At 31.7% G+C, this 21,241-nt stretch overlaps 4 protein-coding genes across 20 annotated transcripts; 1 reads left to right on the forward strand and 3 right to left on the reverse strand.

Annotated features, from left to right (window-relative positions):
• The first annotated feature begins 635 nt into the window (after nucleotides 1-635).
• LOC108337370 (psbP-like protein 1, chloroplastic) lies at nucleotides 636-3,774 on the forward strand. Its single transcript, XM_017573888.2, has 7 exons — nucleotides 636-795; nucleotides 884-974; nucleotides 1,974-2,054; nucleotides 2,199-2,281; nucleotides 2,420-2,614; nucleotides 2,732-2,828; nucleotides 3,494-3,774. The coding sequence occupies exons 1-7, from the start codon at nucleotides 733-735 to the stop codon at nucleotides 3,595-3,597; spliced, it is 714 nt and encodes a 237-aa protein (XP_017429377.1). The 5' UTR covers nucleotides 636-732; the 3' UTR covers nucleotides 3,598-3,774.
• A 2,433-nt stretch (nucleotides 3,775-6,207) lies between these two features.
• On the reverse strand, nucleotides 6,208-9,977 carry LOC108328761 (transcription factor HY5-like). 2 transcript variants are annotated; one of them, XM_052873304.1, is made up of 4 exons: nucleotides 9,696-9,977; nucleotides 8,706-8,886; nucleotides 6,928-7,084; nucleotides 6,208-6,543 (listed from the first exon to the last, which is right to left on the reverse strand). In XM_052873304.1, exons 1-4 carry the CDS (start codon nucleotides 9,853-9,855, stop codon nucleotides 6,472-6,474), a joined length of 570 nt encoding a protein of 189 aa, XP_052729264.1. In that variant the 5' UTR covers nucleotides 9,856-9,977; the 3' UTR covers nucleotides 6,208-6,471. The 2 variants fall into 2 exon arrangements, with proteins under 2 accessions (XP_052729264.1, XP_052729263.1); XM_052873303.1 differs by having other exon boundaries at nucleotides 6,210-6,543; nucleotides 8,706-8,889; nucleotides 9,696-9,973.
• Nucleotides 9,978-10,698: 721 nt separating this feature from the next.
• Nucleotides 10,699-15,073, reverse strand: LOC108329532 (60S ribosomal protein L23a). Of its 14 annotated transcripts, XR_008247079.1 has the most exons (8): nucleotides 14,977-15,073; nucleotides 14,769-14,816; nucleotides 14,318-14,681; nucleotides 14,021-14,094; nucleotides 13,255-13,311; nucleotides 13,100-13,156; nucleotides 12,155-12,281; nucleotides 10,699-10,932 (listed from the first exon to the last, which is right to left on the reverse strand). XR_008247079.1 is itself a non-coding variant. In XM_052873308.1 (7 exons), exons 2-7 carry the CDS (start codon nucleotides 14,782-14,784, stop codon nucleotides 10,898-10,900), a joined length of 594 nt encoding a protein of 197 aa, XP_052729268.1. In that variant the 5' UTR covers nucleotides 14,785-14,816; nucleotides 14,977-15,073; the 3' UTR covers nucleotides 10,699-10,897. The 14 variants fall into 14 exon arrangements, 12 of the variants coding, with proteins under 12 accessions (XP_052729268.1, XP_052729266.1, XP_052729272.1 ...); XM_052873308.1 differs by lacking the exon at nucleotides 12,155-12,281 and having other exon boundaries at nucleotides 13,100-13,147; XM_052873306.1 differs by lacking the exon at nucleotides 12,155-12,281.
• Nucleotides 15,074-16,526: 1,453 nt separating this feature from the next.
• Nucleotides 16,527-20,988, reverse strand: LOC108329178 (protein-tyrosine-phosphatase MKP1). 3 transcript variants are annotated; one of them, XM_017563261.2, is made up of 3 exons: nucleotides 17,928-20,988; nucleotides 16,915-17,100; nucleotides 16,527-16,811 (listed from the first exon to the last, which is right to left on the reverse strand). In XM_017563261.2, the coding sequence occupies exons 1-2, from the start codon at nucleotides 20,445-20,447 to the stop codon at nucleotides 17,044-17,046; spliced, it is 2,577 nt and encodes an 858-aa protein (XP_017418750.1). In that variant the 5' UTR covers nucleotides 20,448-20,988; the 3' UTR covers nucleotides 16,527-16,811; nucleotides 16,915-17,043. The 3 variants fall into 3 exon arrangements, with proteins under 3 accessions (XP_017418750.1, XP_017418751.1, XP_017418752.1); XM_017563262.2 differs by having other exon boundaries at nucleotides 16,527-16,824; nucleotides 17,928-20,942; XM_017563263.2 differs by lacking the exon at nucleotides 16,527-16,811 and having other exon boundaries at nucleotides 16,962-17,100; nucleotides 17,928-18,108; nucleotides 18,198-20,944.
• Nucleotides 20,989-21,241: the final 253 nt, after the last annotated feature.

The following is a 21,241-nucleotide window of genomic DNA, read 5'->3' on the forward strand; positions in this document are numbered from 1 at the left end:
AACGGACCAGATTAAACACGAATAGTGTAACCCGTTACTTGATTTACAAAAGAATCAATTGTTATTTGCATGGATATTTATTTAAAAAATATCTTAAATATTTCAAAACTTTGGATTATCTGTAAATATTTTAAAAAAATATATTTTTTTAAATTTTTAAATAAAATTTGAATAAAATAAAAACAAATATAAAATAAATTAAATATAAATATAAATTTATTTTTAATTAAATTTAATATAATAAAATTTAAATTAATTTTAATTTTAATTAAATTTAACTTGATAAAATATAAATTATTTTTTATTTTATCTTTTAAGAATAACGAATCCCATAATATATTATCCATTTATTAAAATACCTATCACCCACACTCACAACCGATGAATAATAAATATTCGTAAATATCAATTATCTATTATAACATATTTTATTTGGCATGTACTTGTAGAATTTTTTATTTTTTTATCTCTATGCACAATCTTTTATTATTCTTTTAATCCACCATAAAGTGGAAAATGATTTTTTTACAAAAAATTAATCGTAATATAACTCAATTTTAAAAGTATCACAATATATGGAAGATGTGACTAAGGGCAAATAGTAAGGAGGGAGAAGATTTTATGGATAAGTGAAAGTCCGAAAAAGGGAGTTTTCCACCACATAGAACACAACAACAAACACAAGTCACTTGTTCTTGTTTCATTTTCTCTGCAGTTTCTCACACAACAACAATGACGTCCCTGCAGAATTCCCCAACAATTCATCGAACCCTTCTTCACAACTCTTTTCCGCAGGTAATACAAAATCACACACACACGCTCTCATGCTTTGACTTGCTAAATTTAATTCCTTTCAATCTTCCCAAATGTGGGTCTGTTACAGAAGCTTCCCACTTCTCGTTCTCCTCGAAGAGATGCCGTTTCCTTCACTGTCAAAGCTGCCCATGAGCCCTCTGCTTCTTTAGCTTCGCAAGGTTCGTTCTTTTTTCTTTTGGGTCTGCTCAAGTTGAATTCACAGCTCTCATTGTTTGTAGTGTCTCATTGAGGCTTCTTAGAAGAACTTGGGCGCTGTATGTATGTATGTATGCTTGTTTGGCTTTTTAGGATTTCTTGCTTGTCTTTGATGCTTCAAAATCTTAAGGAAGAATAGGTATTTTCCAATTGCTCATTGAACGTAGTGTTGGTAATTTGCTTCTCATGGAGATGCACAGTGCAATGTTAATCTTGTTGTCTAAGATATTAACCCTTACTTGTAGTACAATGTAAACCGTATATGAATTTGATACTTAGAGAAAGAGAAATTGTGGGTTTAATCTTTCATTAACAAAGATACTAATAACTAACATTTATCGATAAATTAAATTGAGATGGTTGTTGAAGTGTTCGTTCTCCACTTAATAGCTAGCTTTTTTCAGGGTGAGATTTCACTAGTGTTTGGGTGTTTCTTAACTAGAAAGAACTACCTACGAAAGCTCCTGACTGAGGAGAAAGATTTTAAGCACATGGTTCTCTTTCCTTGAAAACTTGTTTAGGCTATTAACCATAGCAAAACATGTTTGAGAATGAAGAGTGAAAATAGTAAGCAGTTATGTAGTTGGGCTTTCATGTGGGGCACAAAATGTCCTAATATGAATTACATGTTTTTTGCAGTGAAAACTGACAGTTTTTGATTTGCAATCACTCCACCTGTTGTAAACAACTTAGAGGATTATATGACGAGCAATTATAGATCCTCCTACAACATCCTCTTACATTATATGGTAGTACATATTGGATTTTTCATGTTCATTTTCATGTTTACAAGACAATAAATGCACTTGTTGTTTTTTCCATTTAATAGATTATTTAAAAGGTATTGTGAAGATTTGAAGGAGGATATAACAACACTCTTATCTGACACTGAACTGCTATCATTAACTGGGACTGTATCAATTTTTTGGTTTTTTTTTTAATCCATTGTCTTACCTTGGCAGATAGACAAAGAAGGCGCCAAGTGATTGCCATTGGAACAACTGCCCCATTACTTTTTCTGATCAACCAACACTCAAACGCTTGTAAGATTGCATTTTAAGCAGTTAAGTTTTCCATGTTACTGAATTGTGCCTGATCAGGAAGATACAAATGCTGTTTATGACGCTTGTGACTTTCCTATATATTGAGGCCTGACACCCTGAGGATATGCTCTTGATATGGCTCAGTTGCTGCAGAAAACAAGAAAGGATTTTTGTCTGTTTTGGACAAGAAAGATGGCTATTCATTTCTCTACCCTTTTGGGTGGCAGGTGAGCATTGTTGGAATACTGTCTGCACTCTGCATCAGTGTGACTTTACATCTATATCAAGTTTATTTATTGATACAAAGCTAAAATGGAAGCTAAGGTTAGCTACTTCATCTCTTTTTTACCATGGGGAGTGAGCAGGAAGTAGTAATTGAAGGTCAAGATAAGGTGTTCAAAGATGTCATTGAACCACTGGAGAATGTCAGTGTAAATGTGATACCAACTGGCAAACAGGATATTACAGAATTTGGGTCTCCTCAAGAGGTCGCTGAAACTCTGATAAAAAAGGTTTTGGCCCCTTCAAACCAGAAAACCAAGATAATAGAAGCAAAAGAGGTTTGATGTCTTACATCTCTTTTCCTTGTTTGTAATCATTATCTTTTTATGTTTAATTAGACTCTGTGCATTTAATCTGTTGATTTTGTTCTTTTATTCATATGTGTAATGCTTCAGCAAGATGTTGAAGGAAAAAAGTACTATCAGTTTGAGTTCATCGCTAAGGCTCCAAACTATACTCGTCATGCTCTCAGCACTGTCTCCATTGGCAATGGTATGCTTTGACCCTTTTGAATACCCCTTTTGAAAATTTTAACTAGGTTAAATATGTTATTGATCTCTTAACTTTAAGTGAAAATTAGAATTAGTCCCTTTTCAAAATTTTGAACCAATTTAGTCTCTTATCTTTGTAAATATGTAGATTTAGTCTTTTTAACCAAATTTTGTTAAGTTTATTTGATGTCTCAAATGCGTTTCTCAGTTAACATTAAAGCGGAAATGTGTCAAATACTGAAAACAATTCAAATGTTATCATGAAACGCATTTGAAATGTCAAATAAACCTAGCAAAATTTAGTTAAAAAGACTAAACCTACACATTTTTAAAATTGAAGGACTAAATTGGACTAAAGTTTTGAAAAGGAACTAATTAAAATTAAGATATCAAAAACATATTTAACTTATTTTAACAAGCTTGTAAATTGTCCTTTTTTTTTTTTCTTTTGAACTTAGAAACCGAATTAAATCTTGGGTAAAAATTGCCGTGTCCTTTAAATATTCAAAATTAGAAAATGTATGCAATTTTGTATCTAAGACGAGTTTTTTTCAGTGTTAAAAAACAAAACATTTGAGTTTTAGATTAGTAAAATACCACAAAACTTAGTTTCGAATTTAAGAACATCATCCATGTTTTTACTTATGTTTTAAGTGTGAATTATAGGTAAGTTTTACACCTTGACAACGGGAGCAAACGAGAGAAGATGGGAAAAGATGAAAGAGAGGCTGCAGACTGTCATAGAGTCATTCAAAATTTTCGATGTTTGAAAAATGATCACTATTGTTACCACATTATTAGAGATATTAAACTCTTGAGCGAGAATGTTTATTTGAGCTTTATAGTCCCAAGTTTAATCAATGTTTGCTTTTATGATAACTTTCTCCAAATACATGTACAATAAACCAGTAATTCTAATGGATACAGCGAAATTTCTAGCAACGATACATTCAAGTACTCTATAGCATTTTTCTGAGTTTAGGAGAATTTACGTTTTTTTTAAAACGTTGACCGTTTGATCAACTGTAAAGGAAAGGATCTCCAGCATACTGATCTATGAATGAACGTTTTCATAATATTTAAAAGTTACGATTCCAAAAGTACATTGCTTAACATATTATTTTTAACCCTTTGATGATACTTTAACTTTTTCATGTTTAATAAAAAGCTTAGAATAAAAACAAACTACTCTGTTTATCCATTCAATGTAGAATAATTAAGGTTTATGCAAAATTATTTGAAAAGTAAACTTGAATTTTTCATTACCGCTATCTTATCTAAGTTTCTACCTTTTCCTTGTCTTAAACCCGTTTATATTAACTAACATAAACGCACAGAAGTTATAAGTTATTTAAATTTTACAAAATAATATCTAAAAGAGCAAAATTGAAAAAGTAAAAAATATATATAATTATAGTAAAAATAAATTTTAGCTATTAAAAAAAATATTGTAGATAATATTTTTAAAAAGTAGTTAATAACATAATAAAAAAATAAATAATTTTTTTATAATAAATAGTTATTAAAATGATAAAACTGAAAAATATATGACTTGACCAATGAAAAGACTCTAAATAGATATCATATTTGTGGAATATGATACACTCTCAAAAAAGCCTTGGTGGTGTGAAATGGTAGACACGCGAGAGTCAAAATCTTATGCTAAAATGTGTGGAGGTTTGAGTCCTCCTCAAGTAATAACATTGAGTATCTTTTATTGAATTGGAATAAGTTCGACGATGAATCACGAAATTCTGATGATCTTTTATATCTGATGACCTGCACCATATCTTCCCAAAGGAGTATATGCTTCAATAGAATCACATAAGGATAAATTGATACAATAAAAACCTCCGATAAAATATCCACTTGTAGCCCAACAAGTGGATAAAGTATATTAAATAGTTTGTTTTAGGAATTAGCAACTTATCCATTAAATGATTTTAACACTAAACATTCCCAAAATGGATAATGTACTTTTGGGTCGGGTGAATTCAAAATATAGACGTCTATTGACATTTCAGCCTTTCTTCTTCTTTCAGGGCTTATCCAAAAAAAAATCAATGCTTTTGTTTTAACTGCCTGGTGGATCTCTTTGATTTAAAACAAAATAATTCTAAATAGACTCGGTCAACTAGAATGTGTATTATCAATATAGGGGATCTTTCAAGTGACAAGATATAACGACCTTGAGACGAAGAGAAAGAAAGGTTTACCTTTTTTTTTTAATTATTTAGTTAAATCAATGATTTGTTATTGGACCAACTAGCAACAACTATCTCATTTGGGAAAAGCCATCTTTTTCTCAACAATAATGTCTTTATCATTTGATCCAATAGCGCTTCGTTAGATTGGAGTAAATTTGATAGATATTGATAACTCTCAGATAGAGTATTAGAAGGGAAAAATCTTTTAGATGATGAACTATTTATTCTAAGTCATCTCTAGTAATGAATCAATAATTCAAAATGATTTTCTTGCATATTCTTAATAAACCAGTGTTTATATATAAATGTCATGAGCAAAATGGGGGGCTTATGTATTGTACACGACCTAATGCTTCCCAACCACAAGTCGACCTGTTTTTATGTGGTCCTAACCTGGCCCCACATACCTTAAAAGCATATTATTTTTTAATTTAGCACATTATGATGAATTAGACAACTGACTCATAAAGTAAATGGGTCATTGCCCACCCAAGCCCATATATAGGTGAGAGCCCATAAACCCATAAGTATCTTATAAATAATACATGAGATAAATAATTCATGTTCATATTTACAACATTAACTACTATCTGATGCACCATAATAACTTGAGCGTTAGAGTATCTTTTGCAGACACATCATTCATGGAAGACAAACACCAAAAAAAAAAGTGGAAGGAGACTCACTTAAGGTAGAAAAGATTAAGGAAGTTTATGAAAACCATCTTAATATGATTCATTCGACTCCGAAAAACAGGTTTGTCATTAATTTCAAGTATAAAATTATTATTTTATATAAAATATTATATAATTAGAACGAAATTCATAGTCCTGATTATTAGACTTCCTTTATTTAGTTTGAGTATATGTGTTCAAGAGGAAATGAAAGAAAATCATAAAGTGATTTTTTTTTTCAATTGAAACTCCTATTCCGCAACTTTGATTGCGAATATATTTTAATTTTAATAAACAAATAATCAGATAACCATGGGTGAATTTGTATTCGTACACATAGAGAAAAAAAATAGGAAAATTGTAATAAACATATTGTATATGTGTTCTTAACCTATATCAAAAGGAACGTACCTCTTAATAAAAAAAATCTCACGTTAAAAATTATTAGTGATGAAAAAAAATCGTCATCATAACTCTAGAATATGACAATATATCTCATTAGAGTATCATAAAATCTAATAAATTTTAAATTCAATCTGCACGGACTAAATATTTTCTTAAGATACATTGAAACTACTATACAATAAGCATTAATTTTAAATTTTTTCCAACTTCACTACATCAAAGAATGCCGAACAAAAAACCTTGATGTGGAGGTGGAGAACGTCTTAGATAAAAGTATAAAAGAAAGAAAATAGTCATAAATTTGTAAATTTACATTATAGAATAAATTATAAATAATTTTTTTGAAGGTTTAACCTTGTTAGCTCTTACTTAAGTGCTCTTGCTTTTGTTCATTACTATCATCAACTTTTGGCCTGGCATTCATAAGAACCTGTGAATCATGATTAATACACACACTTCAATCTATATCATTAATTGACAAACACTAGTACATGAAAATTAAAATGCAATACTTAGGATTCACATAAAACTTATAAAAAAATTTGTAATGAAATGTTTTATTCTTAGGTCTATCGAGGAAGAAGTTTACTAGAGAGATACATATACCAATGAGATCTGAGTCCAAACATATAAAAGATTGACATCATTTTTTACTCAAAATCTTAAGATAATGTATCAATGGGTCTTTCACCTTTATATAATATTCTACTTTCTCGTTTGTATTCAATGTGAGACTTAATCTTACTTAAATTTCTAACATTTATATTTAGAAACAAATGGAAAAGAGTAAAACTAATACTTCAAAAAATGTTACCTTTCTAAGCATGGTGTTCTCATTTATCAAAGTAGAGATACGTTCTTCTAAGATAGCATTTTTATCTTGCAACTCTTTGGCTCTTGCTTCCAAATCATTCACATAAACCTTCTTTCTTTCTCGAGCTTGTTGAGCAGAAACTCTATTTCTCAACAACCTATTTGAAAACATATAATATCAAAGGTAATATAGATTGTGATGAATTTATAATTAATATTTTTTGTTTAAATTAGCTTTTAGAAAAAAAAATCTTCATTTTTTTATTTAAATTATCTTTTTTACAAAAAATTTAGTTTTAGAGATGTCTTTTCTGTAAATATATTTAGTTATTAAGTAAATTTAAAAAAATAAAAAATAAAATATTATAAATATTTAATATTATGGAAAAAAACAAAGTTTCGTTCAAATTGATTACTTTTTTTCTTTTAAAAATAATTAAGAAAATACATGAATTAATTCTTCTCAGTCACAATTACTTAATACACAATCCATCATCACTTAACATGTAAGAAAGACCATAGCAAAAGTATAACTTTTTAAGATCAAAATAAGACAAAAAATATTGAAAATTGAAAACAAAAATAACACACACACACACAAAAAAGTGTATCATACTAAGTAATTAATATATTACTTAATGAACAAGTTGTCACATACTAATGTCACTCAATAGTAAAAGTTAAAATAAAAATAAAAAATTTATTAATCACCAAAATTAAAAAAAAAATCATTAAAGCATCATATACCAAATACATAATTTCTGTTAGGAATAAAAAGTTATTTAACCGAAGGCTATATTTTAATAGAAAAACTTTCAAAAACTCTACTAATTTGTACCAAAACAAATTCTAAACCATACGAAAATCTAAAAGGTGTTGTTTTAATATTTTTTTACTTTGATTTTTTAAAAACGGTGTTAATTAATAGCATTAAACGACTACTATCTTATTATATTTACACAATAATTTTTGTTCCTTGTATTTTCTTTTTTCTATAGGTAACATACAATCTTTTGAATGGCTTATTCTTCAACTATAATAAAAATAGTTTCTTCCATTTATCACCCATTACAAGAAAACCCATCATAATTGATTCCCACAATTTCAATACTAATTAGTAGAAGAAGATTAAACCTTTTAAAGTCATTAGAAAACATTTTATATTCTTCTTTCTGTTATACATTTGAATAAGGGCATTCCTAAACACCCTTTAGAAAAAGAAAATCAACTTCTATGTAAAGGAAAAAAAAAATGCATAAGACATTTGCAATTAACTACTTAAAATTTTTTTTTTAATCATATATAATATTATAGAAAATTATTATTTTTCAAATTAAAAGTGTTTCTAAATTGAGTTATAACCACTACGAGTATAAAGTAAAATTTGTGAGCATGAGTGACTTTAAATTTTTGTAAATAAATTAATAATAAAGATATAATAATGGACGTCATGATATTATGATAGTAAGTAAATTTATATATATGATTAAATTTTACCAAACTGATATATAAAATAAGATTTTTAATTAATTTATATTATTTATATATCATAATTTGGTTATATAAGTATTAAAGTTGAATGTTAAATAGAAATAATTTATATCATTTGATATATAATATAAAAGTAAAATAATCATAAATAAATTAATAAATTTTTGTATTTCTTTTTTTAAAAAATTAAAAAATAAAAAGTATTAAAATGGATATAAAAAATTTATGTGTGTTATAATATATTTTTTTCTTTATTCTAATAATCTACTGTAATATGTGTATGTATACCTCTTGAGACGTCTATGTTCCTTATCTGCAGGGTTTCTTCCCCTGCGACGCTTTCCAGGGAAACCAGTTTGAAACTGAGGTTCTGTCACGTTAGATTGTTTAAGGTTACTGTTTGGATGAGAATGAACATTAATGGGTGTGGTCTCGACATCTGGAACTGTGAACATATCTTCATCACTGTCTTCTGGATCAGTCAATACTCCAAAAATTAGGTCACCATGTTCTATTTATGTGCATCAAAATTTCAAAATTTCTTTCCTTTATCACGCAAAATTCTAATAATTCAAACATTCTTTCTTTATATTAATCTTTTGTAAGAAAAACAAAGTAAATATAAGAAAAAACGAAATAAAAAAAAGGAAACAAAGAGGTAGTGTTTTTATAATGTAATTTGGAAGAAAGATAAAATTTAAGATTAAATGTTTTTCTTTATATCAAATTATCATAAAATTATCTTTTATTTTTAAACTAATTTAAAAACTATTTCATCTCTAAATTTTATAAAGTCATATAAAAATTTATTCCGAAATTTCCTGTCATATGAAAACACTTTACATTATTTGTTAAAAATAATGTTTTATACATCTTTCATAAAGTATAAAAAAAGTATTATTTAATTCAAAGACCAAAACTATAATATTTTAAAATAATTTAGAAGAAAAAAATATTTAACCTTAAAATTTATATGCATTCCTTCAAGAATTTTAATTTTCATTGTGTATAACTTGAGATTCATCTCACAAACAAATACCTACAAAAAGTATCATACAAAAAACAGAAATTTTTTAATTATTTGCTTTCCAATAATGATATCAATAACCTCCTCCGGTAATCAAACACTAGTTTACACATACCTCAATTTATACACCAACAAAGTTTAATTTTATAAATAATTTGTTTTCTCTCTTACAGTAGTTTTGTAGAAATATGTGTAAATGAGAAAAAGAATATATGTTTTGTATGAGAAAGAAAGAAGAATGTTAAACCTACCAATTTTGCTAGTCTTGTTGTGTAGATTCAAAGGAGAGAAAGTGTGAAGCCTATTCCATGAAGAAGATGATGAAGGTGGTGCTGCTGCTGATGATGATGCTGTTCCTTCTTTGAGCTGAGAAAGGGCTTTCTCTTCACTGCTTGGTCTTGGAAGAGCCATCTTTTTCTCTCTTTGCTATGAAGGCTGTAGCTATTTTTTCTTCTCAAAGGGAAAAAGTGTTTGTGTGTAGTCCTAGTTAGTGTGAAAGATGGGACCATGTGTTTTAAGTGTTGGATGGAACCATCTCATCCTAAACCATTGACGATGAAACATACAAGGGATGGGACCAGAAAGTTTGGTTCACAAAGGAACACGTTAATGTATACAGAACCAAACCTTTTGTAACAACGTTCTCATGCCAAGTCCAAAAAACGACAAACACTGTTTTTGTTTATTAGATATATATTATTGTTTTGTTTTATTTATGTGACTTTGGTTTTTCTTCATGTCAGAATTTGAATACTTTTGGGAGGCTATAAATTTTCTTTGACAAATTGACTCCCAAAGCCCTTACCTTTTAATACCCTTTTTATGTTTTCATCTAGGCTTATTATTAAACCCACGTGTAAAAAGGGCCTGATATTATCACACTGTAACATTTTTTTAAAATTTTTTCATATTTCTATTATGTTTGATAAAAATACAATTTTTTTTTTCATATTTTGAATTATTTATAACATATAATTACAAAGAACAAATCCAAGAATTAATGTTTGCGCACAAATAATTTTTAAACCAGTTTTTTTAATTTTCAAACTAGCTAAGATAAGTGATACTTGATATCAAAATTTGTGAAATTCTGAAGCCATGGTTTCTTAAATTTATGAATTAGAAACCACTTCAAATGTACTCATAATGGTACTATGATCGTTTGATTGTAGTTAAAACATTTTGAAGTTTAACCGTTTTTTTTAAATTCATGATAACTCAACACCGAGACCAATTTGTATTCCTATATTCATGGGCATCAAATTTGTATCATATATATCCATTGGTGCAGTAATACAATGTTCAATATATAAAAGATCCATACGAGGTTCCTATAAATGACTACTTAAAAAGACAAATAGAACCTCTATCCTACTTATTTACTCTAGCTGCATCAAACCATCATGCAAATAAATGTCAAACAGATGACCACAAACAGTCGATCTTAGCCTCATTATTCAAGCTTCTTGTTCAGCTCTGCTATCCAACCTGTGTACACAATCCACACACCCTTGTACATAAAATCCATACACAATCATAAATGGATAAAATAAAGAACGCTTTTATTACAATCACTAAATACGCGGAACGAAAGCCTGTTTCTACCGACAGGGTTGATTTGGTGATATTAGAATATGCATCCACACCGGCGTACAATAACAAAATACAACTAAAAAATATATCCGTATCAACAGGAAATTATCACTCTAGGAGGCTCGGTACCTATTAGGTAACAGATGCATGATGAAAATATCAAGAATTACATTGATATTTCAAGAAATGTTTAACTGATAAATTATAAAAAAAACCACAAAAATGTTGAGAACAATGAAAGAAAATAGCTACAGACGGCTTTCCTTTCGTTACTTCCAAGGTTTAAAGGGAAGGGAAACCGAGACTCAGCTTTTGCCATGTTGAAATCCAAATGAAGCTCAAATAATTAACAAAACAAGATATAGTGCAAATATGGACCGACACCTTTCTAAGAGATGTTACAATACAACATGGACACTCACTCTAGGTATTATGTCAGACAAGTAACATTCTGTACCGAATTTCCAAGTAGGTAAAAAAATCTCATTGTTTTCTTCTAATATTTGTTTAGCCAAACAAACAAGTTTATTCAAGCACAATAATAGGAACTTGCAATAATTAAACTTGTTTGAATACGAATACATAAACAGCAGGAATAAGTAAAATATGATTTTGTTCAAGGGAACAAAGGTCAGTGAGACTCAAATTGTGATGTGGAATCCAGATGTAGCTCAAATAATAACAAAGTATGTTACTGGGCAACGATGGACACCTTCGAATGAGATGTTATCCAACAAGATAGAAAACCCATATTTGTTGGATTCACCCTCAGTATATTATGTGCCAGACATGTAACAGTCTCTACCAAATTTCCAAAAAAGGCAGACACCTGACTAGGTCTGGTATTCTAAGTACAAAAATGGAATAAATTGTTTTCATCTAATAGTTATTAGGCAATAAATAAATAAATAAATAAACTAAAAATGGTATTCAAAAGCCATAACAGAAGCTTGCAATAATTAAACTTGTTTAAATATGAAGACAAATATAGATTATAACAGCAGGAATAACGTTTTTCTTGAAAGAAACAAAAATTAGTGAGGGGCAGAAATTGTGATGTAGAATCCAGATGTAGCTCAAATAATAACAAAGTATATTACTGGGCAACGATGAATACCTTCCAAAGAGATGTTATCCAACAAAATAGAAAACTCATATTTGTTCGATAAACCCTCTGTATATTATGTGCCAGACATACAACAGTCTCTACCAAATTCCAAAAAACGGAAGACACCTGACTATGTCTGATATTCAAAGTTAAAGATGTCACAAACTATATTCCTTTGTTAACTGTCTAGCAACAAAGGAAAAAAAAACTAACACGGGTATTCAGGCATTGTTAGTGGAACTTCAAATAACTAAACTTGTCTGTGAAAATGCATACAACAATGAAATTTAACAACGCAAATAATATAAGAAAGATTTTATTGAAGATAACAGAGAGTGAGAGGCAGAAATTGTGATGTGTAATCCAGATGTAGCTCAAATAATAATAAAGTATATTACTGGGCAACGATGGACACCTTACAAAGAGATGTTATCTAACAACATAGAAAACCCATATTTGTTGGACTCACTCTCGTTATATTATGTCCCAGACATGAACAGTCTCTACCAAATTCTAAAAAACGGCAGACACCTGACTATGTCTGGTATTCAACTATATTGCTCTGTTAATTGTTTAGCAACAAAGGAAAAAAAAACTAACACCGGTATTCAGGCACCATTAGTGGAACTTCAATAATTAAATTTGCTTAACTACATAAAAAACAGTGAATCCAACAAATTTTATGTATGAAATGATTGTGTAAAAGGAAGAAAAGTGAGGCAGAAAATGTGATGTAGAATCCAGATGTAGCTCAAATAATAACAAGTGTATTACTGGGCAACGATGGACACCTTCCAAAGAGGTGTTATCCAACAACATAGAAAACCCATATTTGTTGGACACACCCTCGGTACTTTATGTCGCAGACATGTAACAGTCTCTACCAAATAATGGCAGACACCTGACTATGTCTGCATTAAAAATAAAGAAGTCTCCTCAATATAAGAGCCTGACCTAGAATATGCCCAAGGGCTGCTTCCAAATTGAAATCCAGGAACAAGTCTGCAGTGCCTAACCATTAGATTAGCCTATATTTCTATATTCAACTACATGAGTAAAACCATGATAGATTCATCAACAAAATTTACAATTACCAACCACCAACTTACATGACAATAGATAACAGGTAATAATCAACATGCTAGTATCCGGATAGAAATTAATATCTGTGGTATGGAATAAACAAAAGGAGAGTGATCAGACCTTGGAAACATTGGAGTCAGAAATCCCCCCAGCTCTGCTTTTCAAGCTAAACTTAAACTTCCATACAATGATTGTTAGAAAGTGGTGGTAGATGAAAATAATGATTCATGGGAAAACTTATATAATTGTTTGGAGTTTAAATTAATGAAAATGAAGAGTCATGAGTGAAAACTTGCCCGTCTAGAATTACAAAATTTGGTATATAGAGGATATTTTTGTTAAACAATATTTTGACGAGTTCAAGAAATTTCATGAAAAGGTTTCACTAGTGGTGATTCAAATTCTGTGCCAAAAGGTACCAAATATTTAACTTTAAATCCTCTAAGAACAGATAAACAAACTCTGACATTGTACAAAACTTAACGCAGAAAATCAGCAGAATAAATTAATATAAATTAATCCAGATGTGGACCACAAAGATATAGAATTTCAAGGGGACAATTGCTTTCGTATGAGATATATAATAACATATTACAATGGTAATAATGATAAACCAAGAAAGCAGGCAATCGATCAGAGAATAATTATACCAGCATAAACCCTAATTCATATAAATGTACTCAACTCAAAATTGAATTAACAGCCGTTAATACATATGGAGAACAAAAAGTCCTCAAATAGGGACATATAGAAGAACTATCTTAAAAAAAAGTATTACAACTTAGATTATACCAATCTTGTTGGCTACATCCAAGGCATCATAATCTGCAGTCAACCTAACATAGGCCTTCTTAGTTCCGTCTGGCCTGCAAGCAAAAGGGTATTTGTTAAAGAATAAAAAAGAAACCACACTGCTAAATACAAAATTCTACCTACGCTATAGTAATGATGATGCATTTGAAGTACAAGAGCAAATAGTAATCACTGTAGACTAAGCAACTGGTCCACTTTCACTACATAAGGTTGTTTTTAATAACTCAAATTTGCATGTAGCAGATCAGAGACATTGTCAATTTGTATTCCAATTACCTGATTAATGTGTTTACTTTCTTGGCCTGAATGTCGTACATCTTCTTCACAGCATCTTTAATCTTCTTTTTGTCAGCACGGAGATCAACAATAAAAACCAGTGTATTGTTATCCTCGATTTTCTTCATTGCAGATTCGGTAGTTAAAGGAAATTTAAGTATCTGATAATGGTCCAACTTGTTTCTGGGCGGAGCACTAATGCGAGGATACTTAGGGTTCCTGTCCTTTTTCAAGGTCTTTGGCCGGTGAAATGTAACTGATGTCCTGATCTTTTTGGTTTTCTTAAAGACTTGGCCACCAGACTTGACGGCCTTAGCCGTCTTCAAGGCCTGAGTTTTGGGATCAGCCTTTTTAGCATTGACCACTGCTCAAGGAAAAAAAAGTCAATTAGATCATTACCACAAAACCAGTATTGAAGAAATGGACAATAAAAAAACAATACAAGACTCACCCTTAGTAGGAGCCATATCAATCACTCACCAACAATTCTCACAACCTCCTGCAAACACACATAATTACACTAAATTGCATTAGCAGATTGAAACATATAAACCCTAAACACATTCATAAAAATAAATAAAAAATACTCAAAACACAAGATCCGGAGAGGGAAGACTTAGTAGAAACACTTGAATCTAATTCAATAATAGATTCAAAACCTTGAAAATCGGAGGGTTGCAGAAGCAGAAACCAAAATTAGGGTTTAGGGTTGAACAGCTGAAGTTAAAGGAATACTAGGGATGGTTTATATAGAACTCAAACTTAGAGGAAACACCTTTTTCAAGCCCAATATCCGAAGCCCATATAACTTGTGCATAAGGTTTTCAAGATGGGCCCAATATCCTAAGCCCATATAACTTGTGCATAAGGTTTTCAAGAAGGGTCCGTAAGAGAAACAAAACATAAATTGGCACGGTATAATTTATTTAGTTATGTTTTAATAAAAAATAATTATATCTAAAATATGAGTAACTATCTTTTTTTTTAATTTACAGGGAGTTTCAAGTTGCATTTTCGTTTTTTTACTATAATTTAGTTTACTTTTTAATTGTTGCCTTTGAAAATTTTATATTTTAATTTTAAAATATTATTAGAAATAGAACAGGTAAATAATTACATAAAAAACTATTGTGAAATAAAAAATAATGCGGTTACCATAATTTTATTATATCTTTTTTACTTCAAAATATCATTAATTCATATGTCATGATTTGTTAGCATAAATATTTGTATAATGCAAATCAGTATATGATTTAGTGATAATATATAACATATTTACGCTGTAAAGGAATTTAAATTATATTAAATGTCATATTTATGTTTAATTTAGTCTATTTATTTTATAAAAGATAAAAATTAGTAAAAAGAATTGGCGATTATAAGATATATTTGTCAAAAGGTAATGTCGTACCATAAATATCGAATTAAAATAAATATCGAACTAATTCATGTGATTGTCTAATTGAAAAAACAATTACTTGAGTTGTTCAACTGTTTTTTTAATGTTTAATTATATTTTATTTTATTTTTAATTTGGTTCTTTCATCTGAATGACATACAGAAAAAATAACATTGGAAAACGTATAGGGAGCATTGTCTGTATTCGTTATTATATAGTTTTATTCTTTGCAAAATTGCTTGGTATTTCTATATCTCTAAATATTTTAAATAGAATATAATTACCCTGTTTATATAAAACAAATAAATTATGTTGCTTAATTAAATTACATATTTAAAAAACTAATTTCATTCACTGAAAATATATTTATTATTTGAATTAACATTTTTTTTATTTTACACATTCAACTAATTAAAGTAAGCAGTAAAAGAGACCAACAAAAATTTCAAAGATATTTAAAACAAGAGATTTTTTTCGGCAAGGAATAAAATCGAACATAAACTTATTTGATTTAAAAGTTCAAAACATTTCTTTAATAACATTTATGTGAAAATGTGGGTTAGGAAAGAAAACAAATTTTAATGCTAACTTGCTTACATTATGATAAAATATGTTCATTACATTCCACATTCATTATTTTTGTTTTAATACGATGGTTTTCTAATTAAAATGGTCATTGAATTCACATTTCATTCATATTCAAAGAACATACATAGCACAAACATTCATTGAATTCAGTTTGTTAAACATGTTTGATCATTGAAAGTGACAAGCATAACATTTTCACCATAGTGATGAATCATACAAGAATGTTGGTAAATATATTTTATTGAGAACATCTATATCACTCAGCTATGGTTTGAATTTAGAAATTCTTAATGGCGTATTTGTTCACATATAAGCAAATAAACTACAGCCTAACATTTTCCGCATTGAGAGAAAGAGAGCTGCTAAGAAGGAATTGTTCTTGTATAAATAACATGAGAGAAATTGAAAGAAATTTGAGTATGTTTAACATAAATTTCTAGGTTGAGGGTGTTAAAAAGCACTGTACAATCAGCCGAGCTACAATTCACTTGGCATGGGGGCAACCTCCTGCAAGTAACATCTACCAAAACTCAGTTTATATCACAGATTATGTATTATTGCTATAAGATCAGAATTAGGAAAAAGAAACAAAGAAAAGAATATGGATTACCTCACTGGATCTCTTTTCACAGGGAAGATCAATTAGAGCCTGAAAACTTGCCATACGTAGAGATAGCTGCAGATGCTGAAAATGTTATAGAAGCTACTTGAACCAAGGATTCTCCTAGTCTCATTTGAGCTACAATGACCTGAGCAAAGCAAGGAACTCTGAAGGTTCCTCATTCTCCTTAACAATCTATTCACAGAACAGAACATCATGAGAATGCAAAATTATTGGGACAATCCACCATAATGCAAAAAAAATATATATATACAGAAGATATATGACAAATCAACAAATACTATCAACGCAAGATTGGGGTGATTTATTGACCATAAATTTGGCATCATGGGAAACAAAAACGTAATGGTTTGAAGTTCAAAGTCAAATGCTTCACGAAAAAACTGAGCGATAAAATGCTAACAGGAGAAGGGTGGGAAATAAAGGATAAAACATATAACACTAAGGGAAACAGGTAATTGGAGGAGATGGATTTCAAGGAAAATCACTATCGCAAGAAACGAAATAGGATACCATTGTATCTGCTGATCCTAGCAAGAGTAAGTTTTCCAATAAAAAAGGAAGAAACCACTTATATAAGGTTTGTAAATAATAAGCACATCACAACAGCTGGCCCCACAAAAAATCATATAATGAGCTTGTCACATTCAATGATCTGGAGTTTACTTAAACTCCCATTTATCTGAGTTCCAAAGGAAGAAGAAAATCCAACCATCAGCTCCACCCAGCAACGCTGCAATTAAAACAGTATTTTCTTTCTTCCAAATTGATTATTCTTCTTGCTAAAGAGCTAAAAATATAGATGATGTACATGTTGTTTTCAGCATATCATTAAGAATGTTTCCAACCAAAAAATAATAACGAGACTAAAGAGACCAAATAAGCAAACACAATCTGTGGCTACTATGTTTTAGTCTAGAATAGAAACAAAAGAAAGAAAAAACTAAATAAAAGAATGTTTGTATTGCACAATTTGAACAAAATGTCAGTGGAATACATACCTTGATGGCTGTACTCTTCGGCAAACTAAACCGATCAAGGAGATCACATCCAATTTGATTCCAGTCAACAGCTCCTAAACAATCTAACTGTATATCAACATCCAAGTGAACCTGTGAAGCGTCACAATTGAAAGACTTCCCTACCCAAATATATAGCATGTTCCCTGCGTGTAAGTGCATACTGGGAGAGAATATGACAAAAGCAGCTTTAGAATCCAAATGATCTGTACCAAATGTCTCAACCTTTTCTAAACTGGGCCAGTGATATACCGAAGTCTGTGCGACATTAAACTGCGCCAAGCCACTCTCATTGGCTCCCTTCAATGCTGCAGACTGACCAAGCACTGCGTCTTCTACTGAGGAACTATCTATCAAAGGCTCAACAGAGTTTCGAACAAGTGATGATTCCTTGAGGTGCGTGCGGTCAACAATGCTTGGAGATAGTGCTAGCTCACACTTTTGAAATGAATTCAGCACTCCCTCCTTGGCATGCTTGTTAGACTCACAAAAATAATCTTTACTGTCTGATTGTTGCAAATAGCTAACATTGCCATTAACAATAATGTCATATTCTTGACTGTTATGAAAGGTAGGTGGCTCATCCATTACTTGTTTCTTATCATTCTTCAGTGGCAACTTCAAAGATTTTGACAGACTACCTCTGCGTTCAGCAAGGGAAGTTGATGGTTTCTTCAATGGTAAAGAGGCTGACTGAGACCAGGGATGTGATAACTTGACACCAAGGATATCTGTACTGTTAGAAACTGCTTTAGAAGTAGAATTTGAAGAGATTGACAAATTAGAAAAACTAGACAAAGAAGAAGATACGGGGATAGGAGTAAAAACCACAGAGGAAGAATCTGGGGATACTTCAGACAAAAACTTAGAATGAGTGCTAGAATCAGAAGAAATGGAATCTGGAGAAACATAAGACGGTGAAGAGGATGATGATATAGACGATGACGATGATGAAAGGGATGAGGATGGAGACAAGTTTGCTGATGTATGAATACACAACATGGAATCTGAATAAACCCTGGGAAAGGATAACCTAGGGGTGGAAACAAACTCCTTCATATTAGCAGAGGCAACTTTACGCCTTAAAGCACTCCAACTACTCTCTCTTGCAGGCAGATGGGTTTCATGTTCATTCTCCGATGACGCAAAGGGAGGCACAAATCCTCCTGTGATTGCTTTTTTGAAAACTTCATAATCAACATCATATGCTTCCACTCTCCTCTCACCAGGAGAAACTTTACTAGTTAAGTTTCCATCTTCTACTCTATTGCCAGATTTGTCCATCAAAGGCAGAAAATTCGAAAAAGCATCCCAGAAGTAAGCCGGTTCCTCGCCTTCCTTAATCATCACAATTGGCCCTTGCACCTTCTCATACCGAACAATCTGGCCAACAGCCCCTCTGGCGTCCCTCTCCATGATGGCCTCACAGTTCTTACCAATCCAAACATATATTGCCGAAGGAATGTGCACAATAAACGCGCCTCTGGAGTCCAATGCAGCTGACGAAGGATCCATCAACATTTTGGGAACAAGATGTAAAGGATCATACGGGGAGTGTGGAGCAATCCTGTAAATCCTCAGCAAAGAGCTAGGACTAAGAGGGAACGCGTGGACCCTTTTCTGACACTGCAACAACTGGCAAGCGAACCCCATATTCGGATCAGCAATCCCTCTTGCAGCCTTCACAAACTGAAAAGCATCATCAAAACTTTGTCCCTCCCTCCACATAAGGTAAGCAATCACCAGAGATGTAGACCGAGACACCCCTTGACAACAGTGCACAAACACCCTCCCACCTTGTTCCCTAACATCCTCAAAGTAGTCAAACACATCATACAAGATACTAGTAATGTCCTCGGAGGGACTATCCTGCAGCCACAAAGTCCTATACACAAAATCAGCCTTAAAGTACTCAGGACACACAAACCCCACACAATTCAACACATGAGTGATACCATTATGCTTCAAAATGTCCCTATCCCTAGCAACAGCATCACCACCAAGGTACACATGATCAGCAACTTTTGAACACTCCTTGTCAAAAAATGCAATCTTATCCCTCTTCACAAGCCCACCATTGTTACTCCTACTATGATCAGGGTTGCTATGCTGAATGGAAGACAAATCAAGTTTCAACCTTTCACCATTGCTACCATTACCTCTCCCTCCCGGGGTGGTGGGCGGCTGCGGCCACTCGCCGATGTCGTCGGAGCCCGCCTTCGGCCACTCATCAAGACTCCGCCGAGCGATAGACAGCGGCTGCAGCGGCGGCAAGCAAGACCGCGCCTTACAATTCTGCTGCGACCGAGGCGTGAGTGGCGGCGGAGGGAACCGCCGGTTCTCTCTGTGAGGACCTTCTGCGCTGCCAGAATCCGCGAAACCCTTACCCGCCTCGCCGGAAGAGGCGTTCCCGGCGGCGGTACGGGAAGATGACCACGACGCCGACCGCCAGAACATTTTCCGGGAGGCGGAGAGGTGACCCGCGTCGTCGTTCCCCACCATGCCCACTTCGCAGAGAATAAAAAAATTCGAATTTTGTGCAAAACCCACGAAAGATTGGAAGAGCCCTAGGCACCTAGGTTTTCTGGGTCCCGGCTAAACACCGCGCATTGAACGCAATCGGAAAATTCGAAGCCGCGTAGGGTTAACCATTTGAGCAAAGAGAGAGGAACCCACGAGGAGGAAAAGAGAGAGTGACGCAACGAAAGCGCGTCTGAATCTTGAAGTGAAAAAAGTGAGAAGAAGGGTATGGGAAATTGAAGGAAAGATGAAATTTTTATGCAGAGATTAACCTTTGTGGGGTTTGAGAGGTTGATTGGGAATTGATTTGAAAAGAGAGATTGGGATTTAGGATTTGGGCAAAGAGAGAAAGGTATATTTGAGTTGTTGTTGTTGTTGAGAGCATGAAGAAGAGAAGAAGAGAAGAAGAGAAGAAGAGAAGAAGAGAAGTGGTTGATAGGAGGGAAGAGAAGGGTAAGTACATAGATATAGTATTTTGTATTGAGTGGGGATAGTCCTTTCTACATTTATGCCATCTCATGCTTTATTTGTGTTTGGGGTTTTCTCATTTTTATTTTTTAATTTTATTGTAAAAATAAAAATAAAAATAAAAATAAAAATAAAAATAAAAAAAATTAACAAGAAATATGATCATGCCAAAAACACAAAAGAGAAGACCAACCAAGACTTGGATAAGCATGATCAACATTTGATTCAAACATGACCATTTACCACACAGGGAAACAAAAAACAAATTATCAGTCAATAATAATATTTTTAATGCCCTCTCAACTATG

This window comes from Vigna angularis, chromosome 2 (assembly GCF_016808095.1).
Source record: "Vigna angularis cultivar LongXiaoDou No.4 chromosome 2, ASM1680809v1, whole genome shotgun sequence".
Classification (NCBI taxonomy): domain Eukaryota; kingdom Viridiplantae; phylum Streptophyta; class Magnoliopsida; order Fabales; family Fabaceae; genus Vigna; species Vigna angularis.